The sequence below is a fragment of the Hemitrygon akajei genome, chromosome 3, assembly GCF_048418815.1.
Source record: "Hemitrygon akajei chromosome 3, sHemAka1.3, whole genome shotgun sequence".
NCBI classification, from domain to species: domain Eukaryota; kingdom Metazoa; phylum Chordata; class Chondrichthyes; order Myliobatiformes; family Dasyatidae; genus Hemitrygon; species Hemitrygon akajei.
Genome location: NC_133126.1, coordinates 164,153,777 through 164,177,669, shown reverse-complemented (window position 1 = coordinate 164,177,669; position 23,893 = coordinate 164,153,777). Strand labels below are relative to the sequence as shown.

General features: G+C 38.9%; 1 protein-coding gene across 1 annotated transcript in view; it reads left to right on the top strand.

Annotated features, from left to right (window-relative positions):
* Positions 1-13,807, top strand: part of psmd2 (proteasome 26S subunit ubiquitin receptor, non-ATPase 2) — an 86,782-nt gene extending 72,975 nt beyond the window's left edge. Inside the window, exons 18-21 of the mRNA XM_073041221.1 lie at positions 3,115-3,209; positions 4,042-4,168; positions 9,171-9,289; positions 11,259-13,807. Of these exons, the coding sequence (XP_072897322.1) occupies positions 3,115-3,209; positions 4,042-4,168; positions 9,171-9,289; positions 11,259-11,441 (524 nt within the window). The 3' untranslated portion in view covers positions 11,442-13,807. The remainder of the gene's footprint in view (positions 1-3,114; positions 3,210-4,041; positions 4,169-9,170; positions 9,290-11,258) is intronic.
* Positions 13,808-23,893: the final 10,086 nt, after the last annotated feature.

Genomic DNA, 23,893 nt, shown 5'->3' with positions numbered 1-23,893 from the left:
ATACATCAGGAGCAAGAGGATAACAGGGATGGGAAGGGTGGACATTTGCTTGGATGCAAAGAATATGAGTGAGGTACTTTTTGAGGAAAAGTATATGGAGGACCAGGCGGTCAGTGCTGTGTGTATAAATACATTTTGGGTATTTAGAGGTCAAGGAGGAGGAAGTGTTGGGCCTCCTAATCAGTATGAAGGTGGATAAGTCCCCATGGCCTGATGGGATTTACACAGGTTATTGAAGGAGGCAAGAGACGGGATTTCTGGGCCCTCGACCAGTATCTTTGTGTCCTCTCTAGCCATGGGCAAGGTTCCAGAGTGTTGGCGAGTGGCTAATATTGTACTTCTATTTAAGAAGGGAACAAGGGAAAATCCTGAGAACTATAGGCCAGTGAGTCCCATGACAGTTGTAGGGAAATTGCTGGAGAAAATTCTTAGGAGTAGGATATATGAGCATTTGGAAACCCACAGCCAGCATAGCTTTGTGCGTGGCAGGTCATACTGTACCAACTTGATTGAGTTTTTTGACAAGGTGATAGAGATTGATGAGGGTAGGGCAGTGGATGTTGTCTACATGGATTTTAATAAAGCTTTTGACAAAGCCCCTCATGGGAGGCTAATCCAGAAGACTAAGATGCATGGAGTCTGCAGTGAACTGGCTGTTTGAACTCAGAATTGGCTTGCATATAGAAAACAGGGGTAGTGGTTGAAGAAACTTATTCGAGCTGGAGGTCAGTAATTAGTGGAGTTCTGCATGGATCTGTGTTGGGACCTCTGCTGTTAGTAATATACATAAATGACCTGGATGAAAATGTAGATTTGTGGGTTAATTGCATATGATATCAAGATTGGTGGAGTTGTAGATGGTGTAGAGGACTGGCAAAGAATACGGCACAGTATTAGATCAGTTGCAGCTATGAGCTGAGAAATATCAGATGAAGTTTAACCCAGATAAATGTGAGGTGTTGCTGAGCAGAAAGAATTGGGATCCAGGTGCATAGCTACACAGGTTAATAAGATGGTTAAAAAGGCTTATGGAATGCTTGCTTTTGTTAGTCGAGGCATTTAGTTCAGGAGGTTATGATGCAACTTTATAAAGCTCTGGTTAGGCCACATCTAGGAAATTGTGTACAGTTCTGGTTACCCTACTATAGGAAGGATGTTAAGGCTTTGGAGAGGGCAGCAGGGGTTTACCAAGATGCTGCCTGGTTTAGATGGCATGTGCTATCATGAGAGGCTGGATTTCTTGAACTTGCGGTAATGCACCCGCCCCACCCCCACCCCCATTCCCCATCTTCTTTTAACTCTCTCACCTTATCCCTTTGCCTGCCCATTGCCTTTCTCTGGTGCTCCTCACCCTTTTCTTTCTTTCATGGCTTTTTGTCTTCTCCTGTTAGATTCCTCCTTCTCCAGCCCTACATTTCTTTCACCAATCAATTTCCTAACTCCTTCATCCCTCCTCCTCCCAGTTTCACCTATCACCTTGTGTTTCTCTCCCCCCTCCCCCCACCTTTTAAATCTACTCTTACATTTTTTTTCTCCAGTCCTGTTGAAGGGTCTTAGCCTGAAATGTTGACTGTACCTTTTTCTATAGCTGCTCCCTGGCCTGCTGAGTTCCTCCAGCATTTTGTGTGTGTTGCCGGGATAAACTTGGGTTGTTTTCTCTGGAGCATTGGAGGCTGAGGGCAGATCTGATGGAGGTTTGCAAGGTTATGAGAGGGATAGATAGAGTGGACAGGGATTATCTGTTTCCCAGGGTTAAAACACTAGAAGGCATCCGTTGAAGGTGAGAGGAGGTAGGTTCAAGGGGGATGTGAGGGGTACATTACTTGGAATCATGGATGCTTATGAATGTGCTGCCTGGTATGGTAGTAGAGACAAATACATTGGGTGCTTTTAAAAGATGTTTGGATAGGCACATGGATGTTAGAAAAATGGAGGGATATGGACATGATATAAGTTGGAGGTATTAGTGTTTGGGTGTTTTGCTTTTTAGCTGATTGAGTACAACATTGTGGGCCATTTGGCTTGTTCCCATCCTGTTCTATGTTCTATCATATGCAGGAACTGTACTGCCATTTAAGAAAAAGTGATAAATCAGCAAGTTCAGGTCATGCTTTGTTTCTGCAAATCTTATCCTTTGATAGCATTTGGTTGAATTTATAAATGGTCCAGTGGAGCTTCACTTGCCTACTTACAATTTGATAGCAGAGATTAGATATTCTCTGCCTGATTTTCAACAACTTCAAAGTACAAGTTAGCACATATTGCCAGATGCTTGCTTGTTGGCTTAAAGTCATGGTACTAGAAATCAATTTTTTCCCCATTGGTTGAAATACCAAAGCAATCATCTTCTAACATCTTGCTTGAAACATTATGCATTTTGCCTTAAGCCAGTTCTTAAATTGAGTCAATATTAGTTCATGTTTGGACTCTAGCTGGAAGCCTACATATAGAGGCCCAAGGTTTGAAATGCTTTTGTTTAGAATTTGGAAACAGTGTTGATGGCCACTGATAATTATCGGGGGGGGGGGGAATTAATACACACTTAATTTTGATTCCTTTATTTCCATATATGCCACATTTTGCATAATCCACCTGCCATGTGTCAGACATACGTTGTTATAATAAAATTCATTTTGGTGACTTGCCCAAATGCCTTTCCAGAGCATCATTGTCCATTTTAGTACATGCGAATGCTGGGTGATGCTGCAAACATGACTGATAATGGAAACAGTTTACATTAATGATCTAATGCAACTACTTCTTTATTTGAGCAGGCTTGAAATAAAATATCTCTCCTGCTAAATGTTAATGTTATTGATTTAGAGTCACCAACAGCTTTTTCCTTTTTGTTATTTTGACTTGTTGAAGATTTGGACATCTTGATAATCTGAATCTTAACATTGCTGTTCTTTCCTTAATTATTTAATATCAGTCTCAAAAACCTTATTCTAGTTTGTAATTCTCAGTAGTATCAATAAACACTCATAATTTTGGAGCTTTGCTTCTATGGTATCCTTATCAGGATAGGTGATCTTTACATTGCAAGACTTTCTGAAATACATGCTGTAACTGACTATATTTTGTGAATTGCAATGACCATCTTTTTTCTTTAAGGTACCAACAATGCTAGGTTGGCTGCCATGCTGAGGCAATTAGCACAGTACCATGCAAAGGATCCAAATAATCTTTTCATGGTTAGAATAGCTCAGGTCAGTGGTTTTTCTTGCTTTATAATTCATAACTGTTTGTCATTTAAGATGGTGAATGATTGAAGGTAAGTTGACATATACATTGATTTGCAACTCAAACAATTTATATATCAAATATTTTAATCCTTTAATTAATCAATCCCAAGATGCATTTAGTTTTAAAATGTTATAGTGACCATCAATTCAGTCACTAATGGAGTTTTTAAATCCATACTTAATTGGAGTAATGTGATTTTGGAATGTAAATAGAAGGAAACAGTCTATCTCATTGACAAGGCTCAGATGAATTGCATCAATTTGATCAAAGTACAGCAGAACCTCGGTACAGAGGCAAAACTGTACAATACCTTTACTAAAGAAGAAGAATGCAGACAACTGAAAAAGTGCTGATGTTGATTTAAATTTTTAATTTGTACAATGGTGTGGTTTTTTTTACCAAATAGTTAATGTAAACAATTACCTACAGAGTCTATTCTCTGGGAAGCAATGAACCATCATTGCCAGGAGAGTTTTTTCCCACAATACATTGTACTATATTTTTGAGCTCATGCATTAAATGATGCTCTTTATTTTCAATTGCAATAATTTGATCAGTTCTTATTTAGAACACTAGGTGGAGCAACCTAATTGACTGGAAGGGAAAAGTGGCAGTAGCCATCTTGTCCATTTGTAAGCCAGTATTATACTGTACTTGATAGTGACATGGCACTGTGTTAGTGGGTATTTGGATTTGGCTGGAATTCTGTTGATTACCTTTGTTAACTACTGATATTTTATAATGGAATTTGATGTCAGAAGTTAATTGAATTTTGTTTTGTATTCCTATAACTAGGGTTTGACTCATCTTGGAAAGGGAACACTCACACTGTGTCCATACCACAGTGATAGACAACTGATGAGCCAAGTAGCAGTGGCTGGTCTTCTCACTGTACTGGTCTCTTTCCTTGATGTAAAGAACAGTAAGTTTTCATGTTGCTGTGCATAGGTTGGTAATGCATAGCTAACAGAATTATTAATTAATATTTTGATGTATAAAAATTGAAAATGTAAAATTAGAGCAACATGAAACTAGGCCTCAAAGTTATTCTTTTCATCAGTTTTAGCTGTCACACCTAGTCTTAGCAAACTCCTCAGGAAGTAGAGATATTGCCTTGCTTTCTTCATAATTGCACTTGCATGCTGGGCCCAGGACAAGTCATCCAAAATAACATCGAGGAATTTAAAGCTGCTGATTCTTTTGACCTCAGATCCTCCAATGAGGACTGGCTTATGGACCTCTGGTTTCCTTCTCCTGAAGTTAATAATCAGCTTCTAAGTCTTGCTGACATCTTAAGATGTTAAGATTTCACCTTATAGGAAGTAATGGTATGCAAACCTTGCCACAGCTGTCATGTATCTAATCATAACTTCACATAAAATTGCCATTTATTCTTATGATAGCCTTCTATAGGACACACCTGGACTTCTTGTAGGGTTCTGGATCACCAGTCTTAAAGACACCAATCTAACGCTTAACAGAACTGCGAATCTCCTAGTTGATCCACAGCATCTGGTTTGTACCTGATATGTCCTTAAAGACACACACTCATTCCCACAGGTTTTGATGAAGTTGGTGATGACCGTGGCATAATCATTTAGATGTGAAGCTGAGTCCCTGAATATGGTCAGTAAGATCATGGTTGATCTAATCTTTGGCCTCAACTCTATTTCCCTGCCAGTGCCTATATCATTCCCCTTGCTGTACAAAAATCTCAACCTTGATTGTACTTAACACTAGCAGATTTCTCTGAGTAGAATCTTTGAAAGATTCCAGTCCCTCGTCTCTGTTCCGCTTAAAAGTGTCATCATTAAGCATTGAAGTAATTTTTCTTGTAGCAATTTTACTGTCACCAATGGTATTCTTAAATCATTTCATATTGCTGACAACTAGAGTTTCAGCTCAGGTTTAAACCATCATACCCTCGCTAATCAAACACTCCAAAACCTGGGCCTCTGTACCTCCCTCTTTAAGTGGATCCTTGACATCCTCATCAGCCAACAGCAGTCAATGCAGATCAGAAATACATCTCCTTGCTAATAATCAACACTGGCACACCTCAAGGATGTGTGTTTAATCCACTGTTCTACTCTCTCTACACCACCAACAACTGTGTTGCTAGGCACAACTCAAAAGCAATCTTTCAATTTTCTGATGACAGAACTATTGTTTGTAGAAAATTAGATGGTGACAAGGAGGCATACAGGAGTGAGCTAGATCAACTGGTTGAGTGCTGTCGCAATAACAGTATTGGATTCAGTGTCAGTGAGAACAAGGAATTGATTGTGAACTTCAGGAAGGGGAAATCAAGAGAATACATCATCGAGGGATCAGCAGTGGAAAGGGTGAGCAGTTTTAAGTTCCTGGTTCTCAATGTCTCTAAAAATCTATCCTGGGCCAACATATTGATGCAATCGCAAAGAAGGAATGACAGCAGCTGTAGTTCATTAGGAATTTGAGGAGTCTTTTTATGTCACCAATGACACTCTCGAATATCTACAGATGTACTATGGAGAGCATTCTAGCAGGTGGTATTACCATCTGGTATGGAAGGGCCACTGCACAGGATTGGAAAAAGTTGCAGAAAGTTGTAAACTCAGCCAGCTCCATCATGGGCACTAGGCTCCCCAGCATCAAGGACACCTTCAAAACGTGATGCCTCAGAAAGGCAGCATCCATCATTAAAGACTCCCATTACCCAAGACATGCCTTCTTCTCATTGCTGCCATCAAGGAGGCAGTACAGGAGCCTGAAGAGCCACAATCAACATTTTAAGAACAGCTTCTTCCCTACCACTACCAGATTTCTGAATCCACAATGAGCCTTTGTATACTACCTTACTTTTTTTTCTTTTTCTTTCCTGTCGCTTTGTATGACATATTTAATTTTTTTATGTACAGTGGATTTCGGTTAATTGGGACACATCAGAACTGGTATATTTTGGCCCATTTGCTGAAATAGTTAAAAGGGTATTAAAAAAAGACTAATTATGTATTTAAATAACACTACTAAAACTAATACAGTACTGTAAAGCTGTATTAGTTCCTAATAGTTATCGACACAGGAACTCATTCATTGTATGCTGATGTATTCTTTTGATTAACTGTAAATGAACCAAACTAGTGCAGATACTGGACTGTCTTCATATAATGCTTTCGACTATTGCATTGTCCAAATTTTCATTTTAATTGTAACACTCAAGATGATTGTTGATACCTTGTAGTTCTTCATAGTTCTTAACTTGTTGAAGATATGAATTTATTTCATTTTTACTCCCGACTGTTTCTGGAACCTCTAAACTTGAATATTTGAAACGCTGTGAGCAGAACGGTTCTGAATTGTCTTATTATTTATTACTTGCTAACTATCAATGACAAAAATCACTTTTTTTTAACACAAACACGCAAGTAACACTATTTTAAAACTTTTTGCTCTAAGCATAGTGTAGGGTAGTGGTCGTCAACCCGTCGATCTTTGAGACTTTCTCAGTTGATCCTGACAAAAAATGAAAAATAAATACACAAATACCGTTGAGAGATTGTTGCCGGGTTGCGGGATTTTAGTTCCGTTCTTTCTGTCCAGTGCGCATGCGTATAGCTCTCCCGCACTATACAGTGTACTTCAGTGGTCCCCAACCACTGGGCCGCGAGGAAACGATGAGTCAGCTGCACTTTTCCTCATTCCCTGTCAGCCCACTTTGAACCCACGCAAAGTCATCAGGCGACTAAACGCAGTGATACCCTCACGCCAGGGATCACTGAGAAATGGCCTCGGGCGGCCGGCGGGAAGTGCCGTCTCTACTGGCCTGGAGCACTGCCTCTGAACCTGTTTAGCACACGGAATTCATGGAGAACCCAGTGCTAAAAAATTTGCAGACAACCTAATTCGGACTCAGCGTTTCGTAAGTATCAGAGCAGCTACTGCGCTGCGATCTACTGAAACAAACATTTGTCGGCCGATAGATCCTACAAGGGCGAGTGGGTAGGCGCTCTGTCGCACTCCCCGCTCGGTCGGCCGCAGTCTCTGACTGTGACCGCTGCGGCCCCAGTACGGGGACCTCCGGCTCTGTACTTGTCCTCTCACCCCACCCACGACCAGCCGCACCTGGCCAAGGGCGGGCGTGAGGCTGAGTTCGGGCCCGGAGGCTGTCTAATGAGGCAATGTCTCAAAACTGCTTCAGTACCAAGTCCAAGCACCCAGCACTTAAAGATGAACCTGCTGAGTTTTCTCAGCGGAAAAAATGTGAGCAAGCGGGACAGAAGCCGAGAGCCGCGAAAACTAGAATAGACTGGACATAAGGAACCTGCTTAGAGTATCGCTGTATTCCGGTCATGTTTAACACCCCCCCCGCCCCCGTTGGTCAGTCCGCAAGGATATTATCAATATTAAACCGGTCTGCGGTGCAAAAAAAGAGTGGGTACCCCCGGTGTTTATATATTATTTCTACTTCCGGGTTGTGGGGTTTTGGGGTTTTACTTCTGGTCTTTTCTGCCCTGGTGCGCATGCGTGTAACTAATTGATCTGGAGTCGATCTTGCCTTTTACTGAGGCCGAGGTAGGGGATCTTGGGCTTAAAAAGGTTGGTGACCACTAACGGCCACACCTGATGCACGTGACTGACACTAGTCAGAAATATTCAGCAACCGTCTTCTGCCCCAATTAAGTTCCAAATAAATCGATTGAATCCAAGCTATTTCACAGTTTGCTGATCTTTAAGAGGTGTGCCATATCAGTGGCTGTGCCGATTAACTGATGGCCCAATTAACCAAAATACACTGTGTATATATTTCTTATTCTCATTTATTATTATGTATTGCAATCTACTGCTGCTGCAATACAACATATTTCACGACAAATGCCAGTGATAATAAACCTGATACTGATTCTGATAAAAAGCACTTGTTAAAAAATGTTTGAGCCCTGACACCTGATTAAGTTAATGGATGCTGTAAAGTAAATGATAAGCAAAGGTACCCAAAGAAAAAACACCAGTTTTAAAAGTTTTAAAAATGTTGGTTGGCAAAAAGGAAATCCAATGATATTGGAAAGGGAGTATAGTGCTTAAATGAATAAATCCACACCTATACAGTTCATTTAACATGAGAAGCTGTAAGAATAACTTTAGCAGTGGAAGTTCCTGTCCATTTCAGGATATAGGTATGACTGTCAAGCCTGTATATCACTTATCCTTAACTGCCCATTTTAAATCAATGCTGCCATGTTATTTTGAGGTACTAAGGAGTGAATAATATATTCCCAAGTCATGGCATGTGTGACTTGGAGGTTAAGTTGCACTTGGTTGCTTTCCAATGTGTGTGCTGCTTGCATCCTTTCAGGCTAAGGTTGCATATTTGGGTGATGGTATAGAAGAAACCTTAATAAGTAACTGCATTGGATTTTGCAGATGCTACACATTGCAACCACAGTTTACCAGTAATGGAATGAACTGATGTTAGGATTGTCAAGTGGGTTGCTTTGCTCCAGATGATACTGAGTTAATTGAACGATGTTGGAGCTGCAGATCTCCATGCACTTGAGAAGTGTTCTACTATACTGTGATCTTAAGCCCTCTGCACATCTGCACATTTTATTGATTACTTTTGTAAGTTGCTTGCTGCAGACAAACCCATTTCTGATCTCTTGCATCTATGGTATTTGTGTCTAATCCAATGAATTTTCTGGTTAATTGTTTGTGGCCTCCCTAATATTGACCATGCAAGATTTAGTGACAATGCAACTGATTATTTGTATTTAGATTCTCTTGAAGTTAGTCATTGTCTGTCATTGGTGTACTGTAGAAGTTACTTGCAAGCTATCAGCCCATTTCCAATTGCTAAGAATATAAGCAGTCTTAGCAAAATTTGAAAATGTAGACAGTTAAAGTAAAAATGTTGAAATTATGGTTTTTTAAATTTTTTTTTGCAGTTATTCTTGGGAAGTCCCATTATATTCTCTATGGACTGGTTGCAGCAATGCAACCTCGTATGCTAGTTACTTTCGATGAAGAGCTCCATCCTTTGCCGGTATCAGTCCGTGTTGGCCAGGTAGGAATGTAGATGCTGCAGTCGGCATTGTTTTCAAATCTATGTTTCCAATATTAGCTCTTTTATAAAGGGTGTGATTCACCTGGCAAAAACGCTACAGAACATTGAGTTGTTTGCTCTTGCGAAGAATGCAGATTAAACATCTTGGGCCTGACAATTTATTTTAAGGTGTCGGTTCACATCTCTAGTTCTGTCCTTTGAGGAAAATAGCGGACAAGTTATCTGTGAAGCAGTAACACCCTCCATAAAGAAAAATGAGAAAACAGAAACACAAAATTTCAAAAAATTTATAGTTCTTCATTACTAAATGTATGGAATGTGTTGATGATGGCAGTCTCCAACATCAAAGCTGGAGATTACACTTGGCAAAGCAGAAGCGATACCTTTTTTTAAAAAAAAAACTCACTATTTTATCCGTTTTCTTGCAGATAGTATGTCTGTGCAAGACAGTACATGTGCTAATTAGCTATTTTGTATGTTTTACATTTAGTCAGTTAAAACTTATCAATATATATTCCTTCCTATCTAATTTCATCTATGTTTTGTTTAGTAGGGGACCTGTTAATTTTACCATATACATATCTAAGCACAATATGACTATAAAATGTCAGAGTAGAATTAGGCCATTCAGCCCATTGAGTCTGCTGCACCATTCTGTCATGACTGATTTATTATCCCTCTCAACCCCATTCTTCTACATTCTCCCTGTAACCTTTGACACCTTTACTATCAGCCTCCACTCTAAATATACCCAATGAGTTGTCCTCCACAGTCATCTGTGGCAATGAGTACTATAGGTTCGCCACCTTCTAACTAAAAAAAATTCTTCCTCGTTTTTGTTATAATCTAAAGTGACATACTTGTATTCTGAGGCTGTACCCTCTGGTTCTAGACTCCTCCCACATCCTCTCCACATCCACTCAGTCTTGACCTTTCAATATTTAATAGGTTTCAAAGGTATTTCCCTCTTAATTTTCTAAACTGCACTGAGCCCAGGCTCAGAGCCATCATTTGCTCCTTGTACATTAACTGTTTCATTTCCAGGATAATTCTTGTGGACCTTCTCTGATGCCAGCACATCCTTTCTTAGATAAGGGAACCGATACTGCTCACCATATTCCAAGTGTGTTTTGACCAATGCCTTGTAAAGCCTCAGCATTACATTGCTTTTTCATTCTAGTCTTGAAATGATTGTGAATGTTATATTTCCCTTCCTTACTACCTACTCAAGCTGCAAGTTAACCTTCAGGTAATCTTGCATGAGGACTCCAAAGTCCCTTTGCACCTCTGATTTCTGAGTTTGCTTCCTGATTTGAAAATAGTTTTCGCCTTTATTCTTTCTACCAAAGTGTATAACTATACACTTCTCTACACTGTATTATATCTGCCACTATTTTGCCTATTTTCCTAATTGGTCCAAGTCCTTCTACAGACTCCCTGCTTCCTCAACTGTCTTTGTATCATCTGCAAGCTTGGCCAAAAGGCCATCAGTTCCGTTATCCAGATCATTGGCATATAACATGAGAAGAAGCAGTCATAACACTGATCCCTGCAGAACACCACGAGTCACCAGCAGCCAACCATAAAGCCCCCTTTGTTCCCACTCTTTGCCTCTTGCCAGTCAGCCAATGCTAGTATCTATCCTGTAATACCATGGGTTCTTAGCTTGTTTAGTAGCCTCGTGTGATACCACATATCAAGTTGAAAGTCTGCTGATATCATTGGGAATACAAAGTTGAAAAAAAGCATTTTTCCTTGTCTGTCTTGGCACGTGTGGGTGACATAGATGGTAGTTATTAGATTGGATGACATTGTGATAAGCATTGAGTTAGCATTTGAATATTAGAGCTCAAATGACCCTGTACTTACATATCACTGTAGTTTGTGCAAACAACTTTGGGAGAAATTTGGATTGTATATCTAAAGTGTGAGTCTTTGAAGATCCATTAACTTTTTTTTATCATTGCAGGCTGTGGATGTTGTAGGGCAAGCAGGGAAGCCCAAGACTATCACAGGATTTCAGACGCACACCACACCTGTGCTATTAGCACATGGTGAAAGAGCTGAATTGGCAACTGAAGAGTACACACCTCTAACCCCAATCCTAGAGGGATTTGTTATTTTGCGCAAAAATCCCAATTATAGTGTGTAGTTTGTACCTAATATTTGGCCCTCTGTATATGGAGTTTCTTTTGAAGAAGTCATCCATAGATCTATGCCCGCAAATACTGTTGATCTATTGGTGAAATATTTGCAACTTTACTCTTGAGCCAGTTTTGAATATTGGTTCAGAGCTTCTATATTTTATATTACTTTTACCGCATGATGGATGTTCTTCATTAAATTTTGTTATAATTCTACAGTATCTAAATAAACTTATTTCTGGTCCATAAATCTAGGTTTGTTTGCAGTGTTAATATTTTAGTGACTTTTGTTCTATTTATGTCCCATATTATGTTATTGGTGCACATGATGTATTAATATCACCATTTTAAACTAATATCAAAAGGAGGGGACACAGAGCAGAAAAAATCTTTTTAAAACCATCTCGTACAAACAGAACAAATGAATTGTTTCCATGTTTCTGATCAAGCTCCATATGTTCCCTACTGAAACAAATTTTTGATGCAGGTGAAAATCATTTAAGAAAAAAGTGTGCTTAACTGGGTGTCACAGTAGCATAGCGGTTAGCACGATGCTATTACAGCTTGGGATGTTTTGGAGTTCAATTCAGTAGAAGCATCAGATAGATATTTTGGGGTTGATTTGTTTTACTGATAATTAAGGAATGTCTCCCCTCCCACAGCACTTTTCTCCCCAGTGATTTATTTTTATTCTTCGTATTTTTATATTGATAAATCTTTTTGTGGTGTAGTGTCAGCAATGTAATTCTGATGAACTGTGGCTTTTATAATGCTGGTATATGTTGCTGGCTTGCATATTCTACAGTGAACAGTGTGACTGAGTATCTCAATATGAGTTTTGGGAGGGGAAGAAACCTGTGTTAGACAGCAAAAAAAGACAGGATTCAGGTGATGTTTTTGAGTGTACAGGTATCATGTATCTTACAATGACATGGGAATACACTACCTTAGGTCAGAGCCAGCTCCATGGAAGCAATTACATTAGTTCCATTCAACTTGGTTTTCTGTGCTCCAAGAAAATTATTTAACAATTTGTTACAATTTATCATGGAAATATAAAGTTGATCTATTGCTAAAAGGCATTTTAATTGAGAAAATATAATTTCACAGAGGATGATTATTAAGTCAGCTTAATAACAGCTTGGAACTAACCCTTTTCGTCCAACATTCATCCTGACCATGCTGCTGATCATACTAGTCCCATTTGCCTGAATTTGGCTTGTATTCCTTTAAATCCTTCATATCCATGTACCAATTCAAAATGGCTTTTGAATGTCTTTATTATTCCTGCCTCAACTTTCTTTGGCAGTCCATTGCATATATGCACCACCCTGTTGCTGCCTGGGTACCTCAAATCTTCCAGCTCTCACTTAAACCTATACACACCAGTTTTTAAGTTGCCCTTCCACTGGAAAAAGATTCTACATTCACCATATCTATGCCCCTCATAATTTTATGCACTTCTAAAAGGTCACCCCTCAGTCTCCTATGCTCCAAGAAATAAAGTCCCAACCTGCTTAACCTCTCCCTATAATTCATTGCCCTCAAGTCATGGCTACATCCTCATAAGTCTTCGCTGCACTCTTTCCAGATTGTTAATGTATTTCCTATAACAGAATGACTGAAACTGTACCTAATATTGAAGAACACAAAATTAACGTGATGGCATGAATATCAATTTATCCTTCCAGTAAAAATGGTATCCCCTCCCCTCTTCTTCGATTCCCCATTCTGGCTTTTTATCTCTGTTCACCTGCCTATCACTTCCCCGAGGTCTCTTGCTCCTTCCCTTTCTCCTGTGGTACACTCTCCTCTGATCAGGATCCTTCTTCTCCAGATCCTTACCTTTCCCATACACTTGGCTTCACATATCACTTTTTAGCTAGCCTCCTTCCCCTGCCCCTCACCTTTTCTTCTCTGGTGTCTTCCCCCTTCCATTTCAGTACTGAAGAAGGGTTTTAGCCTGGAATATCAACTATTTATTCATTTACTTGGATGCTGCTTGACCTTCTGAGTTCTTCCAGCATTTTATGTGTGTTGCTTTGGATTTCCAGCATCTGCAGACTTCCTAGTGTTTATAAAATTAACATGGTACTGAAACAAGTTTAGTTATTTTTGTTTGTCACAGACTCATAGCGAAATAGAGATTTGACTCTGAAGTAACCCTCCTTCAAGCCATCTTTTGCATATTGCATATGCTGTGTGATGTGCACAGGATTTCAAATGAATATGAAGTATGACCTGTGCAAAATTAGTAAATTTGTTTTGATTTAAATTTGTATGTCCATGAGATCCATCCTATTATTTCACTAGCTATGTCAATAACAACTTACATTGAATGGAAATTTTCATTAAATAATAAATCATACCTAAATTCCTCTTGTATATTTTGTAATTGACAGTTAGTTTGTATTCTTCATTCTATTTTAAACATGCATTGACTTGAATTTGTACGTAAAATACATTAGTTTACGTTTGATTGCTATTAATGTGTGTATTTGGTTTTTGGGGTTCCAGGACAAGGTTCTTCCATGACAGGTGAAGCATCAGTGATTAGGTGAGGTGTGGAGGGAAGTGCAGGTGGAAATGAAATACTGTTGCTAGGATTTTCTGACTTGGTATTCATAGAATTTGGAAGCATGCCTGTGCAGGCTCTTGGAGAACTATCAAGTATATCCCAAAAATAAGCTCCGTCCTTTTGCATATTAAAAACCTATCAAATTTATTGAATCCTTGTTAGATGAAACTGTCTGGAACAAATGGTGCTGCTTTTTGTAATAAGCAATAATTCCTTCCACATTCTTAGAGAAATTAATAGCAAAACCTCTTCAAGTTACTGAGACAACATGTATTATTTCTGGGACACACCCAACTTACTCATGGAGAGCATAGGAGAATTTTGGCAACAGGTGAGACTTTAGAACTTCATGTTTATACTGCAGTAATACTGAGGTTTAACCATTTAAAGTACAGGTTGAATACTCCTTATCTTAAATTACAAAATCTGCAAACCTGTGTAATCTGACTTTTTTTGAGTGCTATATGATAAGAAAAATTTCACAAGGCACTGGGGAGGTTCCCAGGGGATGCACAAGTCTGCACACTACAGACAGTTTGGAGAAGTGACCTCACATATATAATGAACAGCAGTGGATTTGTTAGCTTTGGAGGGAACATATCCTACTTAATGGTGTGCTGATCATGAAGCGAGCGATCTATCACGACAAAGTGAAAATTGAAGGTAATTGTGAATATTCAGGCTGGTTGCAGAAATTTTAAGAAAAGTTACGGCATTAAATTTTTAAAGATTTGTGACAAAGCATCTGTTGATCACAAAGTGGCAGAAAAATTCATTGATGAGTTATGATTGCTGATGAAAATCTAACAAACTGAATGGCTGTATCAGTATACGCTGTATGTGTGATAACCAAGTATAAGACAGAGACTGATTACCAGTAGCACATAAGTTCAGTGTCGGAAATGTTGGCAATTCAAAGCTATCTCATTATATATGCCAAAATCTGAAATCCAAAATACTTCCGGCCCCAAACAATTTGGATAAGGGGTTAGTCAACCTATAATATGGCTTATTAGTATATTGGTAGGACTAGAGGGGAAAATTCCAATAGATTGCAAGTAAATCTGTAACTAATTATCCTAGAATGTGTTTTACGTTTAAATGTTAAAGTATGTTAAAGCCTCATTGGGAATCTAACTGCCAGGGTGAAACAGTGGTACAACAGGTAGTGTTGCTAACTCAAAGCTCAGGAGACTGGATATTATAAAGCCCTTGAGTGTAGCTTTCAGCCCAAATGCTTCAGTTTCCTCCCCTTTTCCAAAGATAGTGCTGCTGCCTCAAGCTCCAATGACCCAGAGTTAATTCTGACTTCCAGTGCAGACTGGTAATAAATTACTTGTACTGCAGCTGGGTGGCAAGAAAAATAATGGTTGAAGGAGAATTGTTACAAAGAAAGTACAACAGTGCCTCTAATTTCTTTGAAGTTTGTGAAGAATTGGTATGACAAACTTCTATACATGTGCAGTGGAGAATATATTGACTGGTTGCATCACAGCCTGGTATGGAAACACCAGTGCCCTTGTGGATACAGCCCAGTCCATCACAGTTAAAGCTCTCCCCACCACTGAGCACATCTGTGTGGAATATCCTCACGGGAACACAGCATCCATCATTAAGGACCCCCACCATCCATGCTCTCTTTCACTGCTTTAGAAAGAAGGTACAGGAGCCTCAGGACCCACATCAGTGGGTTTAGGAACACTTAGTACCATCAGGGTCTTGAACCACGGCAGATAATTTCACTCACCCCATCACTGAACTGGACTCACATTCAAGGTCTCCATCTCATGTTCTCCGTATTTATTTGTTTGTTTTATTCCTCTTTTGTATTTGCACTATCTGATGTTTGTTTTTGCACATTGGTTGTCCGGTTGTCCACCCTGTAGGGTGTGGTCTTTCATAGATACTATTGTGGGGTTTTTTTTGTATTTACTATTACTGCTTGCAAGAGAAGGAATCTCAGAGTTGTATATGATGATTTGTTTCTTAACAAATTTACTTTCAACTTTGAAATGTTGGGCATGTGAAAACTAATAGGTTATAGGAAGGTAAGTAAGAAATATGAGTATGAAAGATGGAAATGACTGAAGGCCAAATGACCTCCTATACATTTGGAAAATATAAAATCATTAGGAATTTGTGCCGCAGTTTAACTTACTGGGAGTAAATGCAGGGAGTTGAGATTAAAGTCATTCCTATAGGTCTGTACCTAAGCTTTTAAATTGAGGTTAAGAATAGGCCTGAGGAATTGCTGTATAGTCACAGATGTTTTTTTAAAGTAAAACATTACTCATTCCAGTGACTCAAATAGAAAGTTAATGATACTATGGCACTGTTCCAAGACCAACGAAAATTCTGGTTTCCTAGCATTTGGTTCTCTGGTTCTGCAATGTCAGGCTTGTTTGATGGTACACTCTTGACTATGAATCAGAAGATTGTGGGATCTAATCACAGTTTAATGACACTGCTTACTTTAAGATGGTACTTCAATGCAGTGGTATAGGGGAACTCTGTTCACTTAAATCTTTCCCATTCACTTGGAAAGCAAGATGAAATGGCTGTAAGTCTGACTGAGAATACAAATAATTTTGTAAATGAGATTCTGACACTTGAACACTTGTTAAGCTCACAACAGATTTAAGCACTCTTATGCCCATAAAATGGGTGAGGTCATTGTCAATATTATTTTTAACTACCGGTATATTGTTGAGCTGAAATGTTTCTCTCAGAATGGCTTTAGAGCTGGAAATTGAGTGTTTCAGCAACTTCTGATTACCTATTAGAAACTTTGTCACGCTCTCAATCAAATTGTGGATTTCTCGGAACATATTTTCATAGCTAGCTTCCACAGAAGTCTAAAGCTATTACTCAGAGTTTCCACATTAGCTCCCTACTTAATCTGTGGCAACAATATAAAAGAAGTTACACAGGATTCCGTGTTATTTCCCAGACAGATAAGCTGTAGGTTTCACTTTCCCCCCTGCAACATGAGTGTTTCAATCTAAGTCTGTGACAACCTACAGTGATCCCATCAATCCATTCCCCACACTTATTTTCTCTCACATGCCCATCAACTCTCTGATTCCCATACTACCCAGAAACACAAGTGGTAGTTAATAACAGTCATTTAAAGTATCAGCATGTCCTTGGGATGTGAAAGGAAAGCAAAGCACCCAGGGAAAACCATGCACACATGGAGAGTGTGCAAACTCCATGCAGGAAGCATTAGAGCTTAGGACTGAACTAGTTCCAACCTCTGCCCGACAGCAATTGATTAATCTTCAATTGCCATATCCATTTATTTAAGACCTCTCATGCAACATTTCAAGTTGATCAAGAGGCTGCATTGTCCGCTGCTCTCCTCTTCCAATTACATACAACTTATATTTTGATTTTCAAACATGGTTGAAAGCATGGGGGTGGCAAAGCACACGGGGAACTCCTTTGCCAAGCAATTTCTGTATTGCCAAGATAATAGAATTCTTCATACAGACAAAGATGGGAGAAAGTATAATGGGGAATAATGAAATAGAAAAAATAAATAATTTATTTGATTTTATTGTAATAATAAATATTATTGTGTGCCTGCAGTCAATGAAGAGCCAAGAACAAAGAGATGAAGGAACTAAGTATTCGTCAAAAATATTACCAGAGTGGTTGATGATCTTGAAAGCTGATAAACCCAAAAATCCCAATGATTTACATCCTTGAGATTGGAAAGAGGTAGCTTTAGAAATAGTAGATGCTCTCATCATACTTTTATGAAATTATTCCTGTGAATTGGATAGTAGCAAATGTGACACTTCTATTTATTTATTGGCTTACAGCACAGTGTCGGCCCTTCCAGCCACCCAGCAATTCCCCAATTTAACCCTGGCCCAACCATAGGACAATTTACAATAACCAATTAATCTACCAACTGGTACATCTTTGGATTGTGGGAGGAAACCCACGAGGTCATGGGGAGAATAAGTCATCTCCTTACAGACAGCCCCAGGAATTGATCCCAGTCACCTGTACTGTAAAGTGTCGAGCTAACCACTAAACTACCATGCGGCCCCAAAAGGTTGAACTTTAGACATGTTAACCTAATGTCAGAGGTAAAAAAAATGAAGGATGTAATAACACAGCACTATAACAAGAAAATCAGGATTGAACAGAGTTAGCAGAGACTTGTGAAAGGAAAATCATGCTAGACCGTCTTTGTGGAGTTCGTTGAGGATGTGCGTACAATAGACAAAGAACCAGTGAATGTGATATTTTCAGTACGATATCACACTTGAGATTGATCACTTGGATAGATAAAGACGAATTAGGGAAGATTTTTTTTGGGATATTGTTTATTAGATAAAGAAGAGAGTGAAATTAAATGGATCATGTTCGAGCAGTTAAGGTACTGCAGGGGTCAATTCAAGCTTTTCACAGTCCATGTCAACAACTTGATCATATTTTAAAGTTTACTAATGACCATAAACCACTTTGGATTGTGACTGTCGGATTGTGTATAAGGAGGCTTCAGTGGGAAAAGTAAGATGAATGAAAGGGTACGATCATGGAAATGAAACTTAACATGGTAAAAAAGTGAGGACATCCACATAACAGAAAGGCAATGTTTTTGTTAAATAGTAGGAAGTGGATATCGAAAGAGATTGAAAGCCAACATGAGAGTGAAGCACATGAATTAGGAAGGCAAAGCATATTTTTTCCTTGAAAGGATTTAAATACAGGAGTAAGAAAGTGATATTGTAATTTTATTGGTGTGTAGAGTTTTGTTCTCCCTACCGAAGATAGGATGTGTTTATCATAGAGGGAGGGCAACAAAGATTCACTGAGCCAGTTCAGGATGTTAGGTTTGCCACTTGAAAAGAGGTCAAGTGGACATATGACTCTATTGTCTAGAAGAATGAGAGCAGATCTCACAAAATTCTTAAATGGTTTGACAGGATAAATGTAGGGAGAATATTTCCCATGGCAGAGGAATCAAAAACCATGGACACAGTTTCAAAATTGTCTAGATGAAGAGAAATTTCTTCACTTAGGATGGGGAATTTCTCCACTCCAAAAAACTTTAGAACAGATTTTTAGACATCAAGGGTATTTAGGGATATAAGGATAATGCAGGACAATTATGTTAAGGTAGAAGATCACCTATGCTTTTGAAAGGTAGAACATAAGATTGGATGGCTGACGTCTGCTCCTGTTCCTATGTTCCTCATGTTTTATAAAATCACAATGTGACCTGTACTAACTTTTTAACGGAATGATAGATCATCCCATAACAAGTACTTGCATGCTATGACTTCAAATGAAGATATGGACAGCTTTTTATTAACTTTGCAGATTACTTTAAATTATAAGATACAGTATGTAACTGTAGTTTTGTGGAGTAGGAAGTTACAATGATACATAAAATGAATGTGCAAATCCAGCAACTATGATTCAATTTGGTCATGTGGATTAGATTTAGAGTACAAAGGAGAGTATTTTTTAAATTAGAAATGATGGGAAGAGTGCAAGCAAATGTATTTAAGTGTTGCCTCTCTGTAAACTTGTTGATAAATTCAAACAGCAATCCCCATTAAATACCTATGAATCCAGCCCCATACTAATGTGATTGAATCTTAATTACCCTTTGTGTTGGGCTACCAAACCTTTTACCTCAATCAGCTGCAATGTAGCATAAGAATAGTAACAGATGGACCACTCTCCTCACCAAATCAGATGATAAAGTTACATTCAAGTTAGTTTGCATAACAAAGCCGTTCTCACCTTTATGTACCAAGGTTGGGAGAACTAGTTCACAGGAGGTCAAGCAAAAGCATACTTAACAGAATTTGTGCCTCAGAGAACCTCCATCACCAGTTTTGTAAGTGCCCTGCTCCAAAGGAGAATATTGTATAGAATGGGACACATAATTGATTCTTTTTTTAAATTTTTTTATTAGTTTTTTTTTATACATTTTCTACATAGCTACAGATAAAAAAAACCCAGATCAAAATGAAGAACGTTGATACAGTGCAAAAATAAACAATAATAATATGATACAAGAAAGATAATTGAGAAAGCACCCAAATTGAAGACATGTAAAATTAGTATCCTCCCCAAGCCCCGCAACAAAAAAAAACTCCAGACCAACCACAACACACTATAGAGAATATAAATCAGGACAATCAAACCCCCAAAACTGTAAATACACTTAGCAACAGAAGATATTAATGCCTACTACAAAAAAAAAGGAGCTGAAAGCAAGGGACCAAAAAAAAACCTTAGTTAAGAGGAAGGTTATGAAAGTACTCAATAAAAGGTCCCCAGACCTTATAGAACTTTAAATCCGAATTAAGGACTGAATAATGAATTTTTTCAAGGTCTAACATAATTGATTCTATTGTCACAAACACGTCCTAATGATGGGTCCAGGACCCAAACATTGACTGAGTGGTGTAATAACAACAACCTCTCACTCAATGTCAATAAGACCAAGGAACTGATTGTAGGAGAGGGAAACTAGAGGTCCATGAGCAAGTACTCATCAGAGGACCAGAGGTGGAGAGGTCCTCACAACCCAGGCCATGTTTTTTCTCATTGCTGCTGTCAGGTAGAATGTACAAGTGCCTCAGGACTCTCACCACCAGGTTCAAAAACAGTTAACCTCAACCATCAGGCTCTTGAACCAAAGGAGATAACTACACTCATTCAATTTCTGGTGTCCCACAACCGATGATCTCACTTTAAGGACTCTTTACCTTGTTATTTCATGCTCGTTATTTATTGCTATTTATTTACATTTGCATTTGTGCAGTTTGTTGTTCATTGATCCTGTTTTACAGTTACTGCTCTATAGATTTGCTAAGTATTCCCACAGGAGAAAGAACCTGAGGGTTGTATGTGCTGACATGTATGTACTCCAATAATAAATTTTACTTTGAACTCTGACTGTTAACTCTTTTCCATAGATACTGCATGGCCTGCTGAGTTCCCCAACATTTTGTGTGAGTTGCTTTGATTCTATTGTGTTTCTTTGTATCTACAGTGAATGCCCACTAGAAAATACGGTGACATAAACATACTTCGATAATAAATTTACTTTGAACATTGAAGATTTAGCTATGCATTGGTTCGTCCATCATGACAAACCCAATGACTGCTCTCAGAATTTTCAGAATTCTAATCCTATATTATATTGAACTGCAATAGGATTGTCATCACTGTTGATTTCAATATTCAGATTAATGAATAATCTCTCAAATGTGAACTCTATGGCAGCTGAATTCCTGAATTGATGAGACAGCCTAGATCTTAACCAGCATGTCACTAAGCCTACCCATTAATCTGGAAATGCACTTGATTTAGTAATGACATATTATGAACATCTCTCTGTCTGTTACCACTATCTCTGATTATTTTTGCATACTTTTTGGTGTTTTCCTGCCTGTAATCAAGATTACAAAAGAAATTACAAATGAAATTTTCTCAATGCTGCAAAGCAACTTAAATTCTCTGAGATGGCTGGTTTATCTAAGCCACGTGACCTAAATTGCTTAGTTAATGGAATGGTTCTTTCAATCACGTCAAGAGAAAATCTGCAGTTGCTGCTTGGCTTGCTGAGTTCTTCCAGCATTTCGTGTGTGTTCCTCTGGCTCTTTCAATGATAACTTGACCAATATATTAAACACAAATAAATAAATCGCTGAGTAAAACATAGTTAAACTATTCTGTCCGTGATCAGCTGAGAAAATGGAGCAAACCTGAGCGAGAAGTCAACCGTCAAGGAAAAACTGGCTTCTGTAAATGCTGCTATACGCTCCAAGAAGAGCCCATGTTTGCAAGATTAAAGACTTTTTACTAAACCCAAGTTGAGAGAGCATATCACTCCCATCAAACTACTCTGCATCTGCTTCCTGTATCTTTTACAATTGATTTTTATGTTCTCTTGCTTGCTTTTAACGCTCTCAATGGTCTGGGACCAGAGTGCATCACAGAAGTGCTTTTGTTTTATAATCCTGCTCGGGCTCTCAAGTCTTCTTCCATCTGTCTCTTAAATGTAAACAATCTCCCTCAAAAGAAAATTGGCAGGTCAGCTTTTTTAATGATGCTCCAAAACTATAGAAGTCAATACCTAAAAACTATAAGGGAGGCAAACTCATTGGGCACTTTAAAATGCCAGCTCAAAACCTATTTATTTAACCTTGTGTTTTAGCTAACATTATTTTGTCTTTTATTTCATATGTTTGCATTTTGTCCCATTGTAAAGTACTTCAAACTAAATCATCTGTATGAAAAGTGCTCCATTATTGTATTTTCAGCTCAAGCTGATAAAACCGGAGGTACAGCATAGCCAAGCACACTCATTTCTCAATTGCTAAGAACTTTAGGGCTATTCTAGTGGTGTTCCATATTGTGCGTTTCTGAAGATTTACATAAAAATTGCAGTGTAGGCCTAATCGTTTAATGCTATTGTGTAGTGACTTTGCGATGATAGCAGTTGTAGAGATTACTATTGGGATAATGTATACCCTATTCAGTTCCATAGTATTATTTTATTAATATTATTATGTGGCACAAACATTGTGCCTAGATGGATAAACCAAGAACAAATCTAGTGTATCAAAATTGATATAACCATCACTCAGCCATAACCAGAAGGTCAGATTCACTGGGTCAACAGAGGATGTTACAGAGCATGTCGGGAACAGTACCTGAATGTGGAGTTCAACTTGATAAATCTACAGGAAAAGATGTTGTGTCCACTACGCAACATAGCCAAAGCAAATGTTAGGGATAAATTTGTCCCGGTGAGAAAGATAAAGAATGATAGGGTGAAGGAACCATGGGTGACAAGTGAGGTGGAGAATCTAGTCAGATGAAAGAAGGCAGCATACGTAAGGTTCAGGAAGCAAGGAACAGATGGGTCTGTTGAGGAATATAGGGTAGCAAGAAAGGAGCTTAAGAAGGGGCTGAAGAGCAAGAAGGGGGCATGAGAAGGCCTTGACGAGTAGGTTAAAGGAAAACCCCAAGGCCCAATGTGAAGAACAAAAGGTTGACAGGAGTGAAGATAGATTAGAGATAAGGGTGGGAAGATGTGCCCGGAGGCTGTGGAAGTGAGAGAGGTCCTCAATGAATATTTCTCTTCAGTATTCACCAATGAGAGGGAACTTGATGACGGTGAGGACAATATGAGTGAGGTTGATGTTCTGGAGCATATTGATATTAAGGGAGAAGAGGTGTTGGAGTTGTTAAAATACATTAGGACGAATAAGTCCCCGGGCCCTGTTGGAATATTCCACAGGCTGCTCCACGAGGCGAGGGAAGAGATTGCTGAGCCTCTGGTTAGGATCTTTATGTCCTTGTTGTCCACGGGAACAGTACCAGAGGATTGGAGGGAGGTGAATGTTCTCCCCTTGTTCAAAAAAGGTAGTAGGGATAGTCCGGATAATTATAGACCAGTGAGTCTTACGTCTGTGGTGGGAAAGCTGTTGGAAAAGATTCTTAGAGATAGAATCTATGGGCATTTAGAGAATCATGGTCTGTTCAGGGACAGTCAGCATGACTTTGTGAAGGGCAAATCATGTCTCACAAGCCTGACAGAGTTCTTTGAGGAGGTGACCAGGCATATAGATAAGGGTAGTGCAGTGGATGTGATCTACATGGATTTTAGTAAGGCATTTGACAAGGTACCACACGGTAGGCTTATTCAGAAAGTCAGAAGGCATGGGATCCAAGGAAGTTTGGCCAGGTGGATTCAGAATTGGCTTGCCTGCAGAAAGCAGAGAGTCGTGGTGGAGGGAGTACATTCAGATTGGAGGGTTGTGACTAGTGGTGTCTCACAAGGATTGGTTCTGGGACCTCTACTTTTCATGATCTTTATTAACGACCTGGATGTGG